The 8,855-nt window shown below is 30.9% G+C and overlaps 1 protein-coding gene across 1 annotated transcript; it reads left to right on the plus strand.

Annotated features, from left to right (window-relative positions):
- The first annotated feature begins 488 nt into the window (after positions 1 to 488).
- On the plus strand, positions 489 to 2,254 carry LOC108464496 (uncharacterized). The gene has a single exon (XM_017764829.2). The coding sequence runs from the start codon at positions 642 to 644 to the stop codon at positions 1,938 to 1,940; it is 1,299 nt and encodes a 432-aa protein (XP_017620318.1). The 5' UTR covers positions 489 to 641; the 3' UTR covers positions 1,941 to 2,254.
- Positions 2,255 to 8,855: the final 6,601 nt, after the last annotated feature.

Here is an 8,855-nt window from a genome sequence, read left to right on the forward strand (position 1 = left end):
TAAATAATAAGTTAAATTATGCTATTAGTCTTGGTACTTTACGAAAATTGTAGATTTAATCTTTGTACTTTTATTTGATCATTTTTAGTCCCCGTACTTCTCAAAATTTAAAATTCTAGCTCTCACAAATCGATAGTTATTAAATTTGTTACGTTCTTTTATTTCCAAAACATGATATGGTAAACATATGATCATAAGTGTAATGTTATGTTAGCTTCTTATTTCCATATATTTGTCACTAAAAATCTAAGGATTATCATTTGCGTCAAGATTAAAATTTTAAAATTTAAAAGTATAAGGACTTAGAGTTAACATTAACTATATAAATTTTTGTCAATTACATTTCAATTCTAAATAAAAGATTTCATTTATAAAATCATAAAAGCTTTAAAAATATTTAAATGATATTTTTAAATAGTTAATATTAATATTTTTTTTTAAATATAAAGACTAAATTAATCCGAATTTCATAAACTCTCTCCCTGAACGGATGCCATTTTTAAGATGGTGCGGTATCTCTGGCAACTACTAATCCAAACAAAAACATAGAAAAAGTAGAATTCAACTCTTTCACGTCACTTCCCCCATATCACTATTTCATCTCTAGACTCAGTTTCCTAAAGATTAGAAACTCTATCACCATGCCATCAACTTCATCGGCAACCCCACCGACACCATCTCATCCCACCACTCACCACGTCCTTCAAGCCCTGTTAGCCTCCTCACGTCCCTTCCTTCGTGGCGAGCTTCAACATGTCGACAAAAACTTGCCTAATTTGGTCGCCGTCTTGCGTTCCGTTGGTGCCGGCGAGTGTTGGCACAAGCACGGCAGCTTTTTAGAGCATCTGGTCGATATTTATCGGATTCTCAAAATATGGAAGGCGCAAGACTCCGTTTGCCTTTGCGGTCTTTTCCACTCTGCTTACTCCAACTCTTACGTCAACCTCGCCATATTCGACCCTTCAACCGGCCGCGACGTCGTTCGAGGCCACGTCGGCGACGCCGCAGAGCGTTTAATCCATTTGTTCTGCGTCGTCCCTAGGCAACCTTTGATCCACGATGACCTTTTGTTCAAGTATACGGATTCGGAAATCGTCGAACACCTTGCGGCCTCCGAGGTTTCGTTGAAGAACGCCAAAGAAAAGGGCGTTTTTAATGAAGACGACGCTTGGAGGAATAAGATACGCGGACTGGTGCCTGAAAATGGGCTTACAGTGAAGCACATAAAGACCGGCGAGGACGTGTTGGTGTCTCGAAGGGTGTTGGCTATTTTCCTCATGATGACCATGGCAGATTTCAGTGACCAGCTTTATGGATTCCAGGATGTTCTGTTTGAAAACTTCGATGGTAGGCTCGAATTCGTGGGCAACAACAACGTTGCTTTATGGCCTGGGAATGGCAAACCAGGGCTGTGGTTGAATTCAATATCGAGAATGGGGGCAATATATAGTTTAATACTGAGAGAGGAAGAGATTTTTGTTGAACAAAGGAAAAGGGTAAGTGGCATTGAGGTTGAAACTGACAGAGATGAAGACATTGAGCTTGTTGTGCCACCAGTTTTAGAGCACTGCAGTAAGGTGTTAGGTGCAAAAGAGCAAATAGAGGCAAGGGACTTGTATTGGGAAGCTGTTTGTGATGATTCAAAAGGAGGGCAAGAGAGAGCTGAGGAATTGTTAGTAGGCAGCATTGAGAAGAACCCTTTTGTGGGTGAACCACATGTGGTGTTGGCTCAGGTTTATTTGACCAAAGGAAGGTTTGAGGAAGCTGAAAAAGAGGCCGAAAAAGGGTTGATTTTGATGCTCGAATGGAGCAGTCCATGGGATAAAAGGATGTCTTGGGAAGGATGGATTGCTTGGGGAAGGGTTCTGTTGATGAAAGCTAAAGAGCAATCTTGGCCACAAACTTCATGGGGTGTCCTCAATTTAGGCCTTGTTAAGTAATATCAGTTCCATTAGCTTGTTTCATCTTTGTTCCATGCATTTTCCGGAATATGATCCCCTGCCAAAAATAATACTAATTATAACTCTGCATGTATTGAAAGTTGTAATTAGTTTATGTGGGTTTGGTCACAAAGTTCTGGGGGTATCTTCAATTTAGGCCTTGTTACAAGTAATATCACTTCCATTAGCTTATTTCCTCTTTGTTCTATGCATTTTCTGCTATATATGTTCCAAGTTATGGCCTGTCAAAATCATACTGATAATCAAACCCTGCATGTATTGGAAGTATCTTATAAACTTATTTAATTTGTCAATATGCTTGTTGGGAACTTTTGGAATTTGTGTTTTGATCCCTTAATTAAATCCTCTGACCTCCTTCATCCTCTGTATTAAAGTTTCTTATATAATATAGCTTTGGTGCTTAAGAAAACAAATTATAATTAAGGCCAAAAAAGCAGCTTCATATCTTTCAGTTTTCGCCAGTTTGATTTTTAGAAACAAAAAATTGTTTAATTAAATCATTAAACATTTAATAATGTATTAAAATAAATAAAGTTTTAATAAAAATAATTGAACATGTGACGCATTTGAATTAACTAATGAAATATCCAAGCAAAACGATAAATTATATCTTAATCAAATCTAAAATTTGAGACCAAAACCAAACATTAATTAACAATCTCTTCTTCAAATTCTAAGAATACAACCATTTCTCTTTTATTTGTTTTTCAAGTGATAGTAATTTGTAAATGTAATTAGTTATTAGCGTAAATAAAATATAAGTAATAGCAAGTTATTTGGGTAGAAAATGAATTTGATATGGTATTTTTCAAATCGTAATACTCAAATCGAATGGCTCGAGTGAAGTTTGACTTTTTACTTTAATATATTTTTATGCTATGAAATTTTTATTTTTTATTTTTTGTCTTACTATATAGAAAGAGCTAATATACGGGATAAGCTCAAGCTTAACGAATTTAATCAAATTTCAATTTAGATTTGAATATAAAAATTAATAAACGAATTTAATTCAACTCATGCTCAAACCTTAAAATTAATCAAAACCCGAAATTAATATTAAATTTTAAAATTTAAATCTCAAATTTATTCGCCTCCACTCAATTACACCAATTGAGATAACTATGAGAAGGGCAATGCTACAATTTCTATTCAAAGATATTGTGGGGCAAATCAGGAAGCAAATAAGTGGAATGCTTTTGAAAAGCAATATTGTTTGTATCTTATATATACATATATACATGTTAGTTGTTAGGATCTCAAAGATTTCCGGTGACTACTGCTGCAAGTGCAAGCTCCACTTACCTAATTCATTGCTCTCCAGAATTTAAATTCCACTCTTTATCAAATATATAATATATATATTATTATTTAAACACTACTCAAAATTACTCATAGCTCCTCTTTAACTTATAAATAGAAGGATAATACGCTTTAGCACACTCAAATCCACGTATTTATGTATTAACAATAATGCTCATATCAGTCAAACTAAGATTCAATCAGTAATTTTAAGAAATATTTTTGAAAAAGAATTTAAAATTTATTAAATAATGTCCAAAAGCTTTAAACTAAAACTTATTTTGTTAAAATAAATCTAAAAATTTAAAATCAAAATTAATATGAAAAATTGAGAACCGAATAATTATAGACAGTTTAAAATTTAAAAAAAAAAAACTGCTCAAATGGAACCGAACTCAGCCCTACTAATTATCATATTTTTAGTAACGTTGAATTATGAATTTCATCCATTATAAAATTTAAAATTAATATTTTATTTCAACTTATCAAAATTTGATTTGCAACCAAAATTAAATTAGATAATACCGTTAAACATTGTTATTAAATTATTAACCTAAAATTAATAATCAAACGGTTGATATGTAAAAAAAATTTAACAAAATATATTAAAAACATAATCAAACTTAATTTTGTGAATTATTGGACCAAAGATTTGGTGGATTTAATTATGGACCTGATTCCATCCTAATAAATTAAAATAAGTATTCTAATTATATTAAAATAGTTATAGTAGAAAATTGTGATATTTGGGAAAAAAGAAAAGGCTGGATTTTTAGTTGTAGGATCAATTTCTAACAATATTTTTAAAAAGAAATTCTAGTAACCTTAAATATATAAAAGGTAAGAGGAAATGGAAGGCAGTTTGACGTGAAGAGCAGAAGTCTGATTGCATTTCAACATGAGAGATTAAAAAATGTGATGAGACTACTAACCGTTTAATTATTGCTCATGCACTTTTGACGTGAACAGGGTTTCTCCACCTGAGAAATTAGATTGTAAAAAATTAATGCATTATATTAGCATTTGATAAATTAATATATTTACTTAAATACAATATTATTAAAATAATAACTAAAACAAGTACATCAAAAGTGTGTATTTTTTATTTTTTATAATTGCTTCTGACAGTGTCGAAACCATTAAACAATTATTAATTCATTGATTTCCAATTCGATTCCTCAAAAGATTTTTAATAATTTTCGTTATAATATTGAAGAAACAATATAAAGATTATAGGAAAATAACTTAATATTGTCAAAGCTTGCATATTATAATATATACAACTTACATATATTAAATTGTATATTTAACCCATGCTAATGAAATTGACCCAAAATTATATGAATACCTTCCTTTGAAAAAGATTGATAGTGTTTAAAAGTGAGCAAAACTCGATTTAATTCTAAAACTTCGAATTTTTTTAAATTCTGAGTTAATCAAATCGAGTTATTCAAATCAACTCGAATAAGTAATACAAGTTTCGAGTTCAAGACGAGTTGAATTTTACAATTCAAATAACTTAAATAATTCAAGCTGTATGGCCCAAATTTTGCCCGGGGTCCAATACCAAACCCAAAACTTAGCCCAAAACACTAACCCAACCCAAAAAAAAAAATCAAAAAAAAAAAGAAAAAAAACCTAATCTCACCTACTCCACACCATAATTAGCCACCCACCCCCATTTTGCTCCATTTGCCTACAAAAGAAAAGGCAAATAAATTAAAAAAAAAAAAGAAGAACAAGTGGTAAAAGCTTATAAAAAGCCACAATCTCAATGTAAAAAAAAGGGGGGGGGGAGAGAGGAATTTATTGTATTTGGAGAGAAGAATTTTTTTTTGAGATTCAAGAAGGGATTTTTTTTTTTTTGAGATTCAAGAGGGGATTTTTCTTTTTTTTTGAGATTCAAGAACAAAAAATTAGTATATCAATAGCAATCAAAAAGGTTCAAAGGGTTTCATTATATTCACTCCAATCGTAGTAAGAAATAAGAGATAGAATCAAAGCTGCGCGTTTTGGGTCAAAGGGCTATTGTCCGTTTTAGTCCTTCCCGGTTATTTGCATGTGCGAATTAATCCCCTCTTCTTTTATTTATTACGGATTTGCCCCAAAATATTGCTCTCAGATTCGATTATGTCCTTCCTATTATTTTTTATTTGTTTCTGTTTACCTTATTTATATTATTATGTTTGCATTTATCTCTTATTTCATTCTAATACTAATATTATTAGCACTTCTATTGTTTTTACTATTAATTAATGTATGTTTATTATATATGTACGTATGTACATTTCTATATATATAAGTATTATTTTATTACGTCATTTTAATATTACTATTATATCATATTTACTTTACGCATTTTAATATTATTATTATTATTATTATTATTATTATTATTATTATTATTATTATTATTATTAGTGTATATTTTATGTACATATATGTATGTATATACTTTTATATATAGTATTGTTTTTAAATTTAATATTTTATTTGCTCTTTGTATTTCTATATTATTATTATTATTATTATTATTATTATTATTATTATATGGTAGTGTGTATTTGCATTATATGTATATATATATTGATATATAGTATTATTTTTGTTTACTTTATTTTAATATTATTATTACCTTCATTCCATTATTATTATTACTATTATTATATTTTACTATCATTATTTTTCATACGTATATATGCTCTTGTTTATATTATTATTACTATAACTACTATATTTTTTACTACATCTATTATGTATTACTAATATATTATTACTACTATTATTCTTTATTATTATCATCACTTGTTATTCTCATCACTATTATTATAATTTATCATTGTTACTTATTATTTTACTATTATTATCTAATATATCATCATTATCATTATTTTCATTATAACTTAATAGATCATCATTATTATTATTATTATTATTATTATTATTATTATTATTAGCACTACTTTTATTACTATTATTTAATATATTATTTTTACCATTATCGTCATATTGTTACTATTACTATTATATTATTATATTATTATATCTTTTACTATTATTATTATTGTATTTTTCTATTATTGTTATTATATTTTCCTTTATTTTTGTATTTACTTATACGTTATTATTTTATATTAACTAATTTGATAACTGTATATTTTTAGCATATTTATTTTATTTACATATCATTACTTTTATTATTATTTCATCATCTATTCTATTTATAGTTTTTTTAAATAATTTCAAACATTTAGCTTATTCATTATTTCCTTTCTTATTATTTATTCGACTCATTTATCTTACCTTCGTATTTATCGTTAGTATTCATATTTGTGTTTATGTTTATCCTGTTATGGTTATCAATTTTATTTGTTATGCATTCTTTATTATCTCGTTTCATTACAATTTAGGTTTTATCCAACCCGATAGTGATTCTTTCACTAAAGTAAATATTTCGTATTTGGTAATCCGAGACAATCGTTCCCTAACTTACTGGATTTCGATTTTTTTTCTCTCACGTTTAATCTAAATAACGGCATATTCTTTTAAATCATAATACGAGTGTTAAATAAAATACTTACTCTCTGATATTTGAGGTGTTGTGTCATAACTCACTGGATATGACATCTTATTACCTCGAGATAAGATTTTTTTTGCAAATAAGGCGATGCTTGGTGTTTGGAAATTTCGAGAAAGTAGTGCCCTAACTTATTGGGTTGCCACTTTTCTCGTTGAATTCAAATAATTAAGCACCCTTCTAAGTTTTTTAAAAGGTTTTCTAAATGCAAGCTAGTATCTTGGAATTTCAAAGCAATATGTCCTAACTTATTGGATATAGCGTTTTGTTGCTTCGAGATAGGAATTTCAAAAAAGGGGATAACTTAATGTTAATACTTTGACGCTAGTGAATCCCAATTTTCAAAGTTAAAATATTTTAAAGAGGACTACATCTTAATTTTTTTTTCTTTCGACATTAAAGACATTTGATAATCAATTAGGTACCAATTTTTGGGCGTTACGAGGTGCTAATCCTTCCTCGACGTAACCGACTCGAACCCGTTCTTTTACTTCGTGGACCAAAACTAATGATTTTAAAACAAAATGTTTTAAAGGTGATCCAATCACACCTAAAAGATTGGTGGCGACTCCGTTTTCATTTTAAAATCGATTCCCATTTTCCAAAGCTCGATTTGAAAATGGTTTCGACAACTTAGCGACTCCTTGGAGACCTAATAAGAGAGTCGAGCCATGTAATTGATTATCTTTTGTCTTAATGTCGGAAATTAAAATTTTAAAATTTAATCCTTTTGCATTACATGTGTTTGTATTATTACATGCTATATTTTGATCGCATTGCATTTTGCATGACCGTTGTGGTCACACCCTTAAGTGGGAGTGAGAAGCTACGCCTTCGTGAGGTTTTCGCCTCCGTGCAGGATAGTGGATCACTTTCGGGATACATCCGTACCTATGGTTTCGTGGGATTTTCATCTCCGTGTAGCCATAGGGAAATGTATTCCCCTGAACTGAACTCGATTCAAATGAGCCTATAATGGGTGAGGATTGAGGAATCTGCTGGTTCGGGTACCTCAAACTTTAGAACCAACCCCATGTCGAAGGACCGTATAAGCCCAACTTAGACATCACCCTTATAAGTTATCGTTGAAATTTATTGATATCATGTGATACTGACTATCTCTTTTCTTTTGCTTGCATGTCATTTTGCATTTACAAAGATATCGGTTCGTGGTCAGTTTCTAAGTTAGGAAGTTTTATTATGGAGAACGGACTTCTTGATAAAGTGGAAGGCAACGTTAACGTCCACAGATGGTCCGAGCAAACTCAACTAGAAAAGGAAGACAGTATAGCTATAGGATATGTGTCGGAGCTGCCAGATTATACTCGTATAAGTGTCACACAGAATAATCTCCAAGAGCTTAAAGAAATTTGGGATCAGTGGGGCAAAGAGACTAAGCAATTATTCTACGGTAACTATGGAGACTTACCTTACTTGCTTGATGTTCGGATAGACGAGCACTTATTGAGCCCTTGCTCGCTTTTGGAACCCGTGACAGTTGCTTCACTTTTGGGGAAGTAGACATGGTACCTCTTGTGGAAGAGTACACTTTGCTTTACTTCGTTGTCCCGGTTTGAGAATGATAGGATCTATTCTGAGCTCCTTGTGTCCCTACCTTTTGGAAGAAATTGATGATTATTACGGGGATGAGCGCGAGCGGTGGGCCTGACCGAATTAAAGAAAAGGGTGAGTGCAAGTGCATTTCGTGGGATACTTTAAAAGATTTGATTCTGACACACCCTGATGAGACAAAGAAGATAGATGTTTTTGCCCTAAGTTTATATGGATTGATGGTCTTTCCTAAGGCTTTGGGATATGTGGATGAGGCAACCACGGATCTTTTTCATCGACTCAAGAAAAGGTCACTTCATCCTGCAATTTTGGCGGAAACATTTAGGTCTTTAGATGCATGTAGGAGGGGTGGTCTTTGGGAGTTTATAGGGTGTGCTCAATTGCTTTTGGCTTGGTTCTCTGATCATTTTGGTTGATAGATAGGGTGGTTTGTCGGGTTTACTTTG

The sequence above is a fragment of the Gossypium arboreum genome, chromosome 13 (assembly GCF_025698485.1).
Source record: "Gossypium arboreum isolate Shixiya-1 chromosome 13, ASM2569848v2, whole genome shotgun sequence".
In the NCBI taxonomy this organism is placed as follows: Eukaryota; Viridiplantae; Streptophyta; class Magnoliopsida; order Malvales; family Malvaceae; genus Gossypium; species Gossypium arboreum.

Excerpts from the sequence above, each read along its gene's own strand:
- LOC108464496 (XM_017764829.2), top strand. The coding sequence starts at position 642 with ATGCCATCAACTTCATCGGCAACCCCACCGACACCATCTCATCCCACC.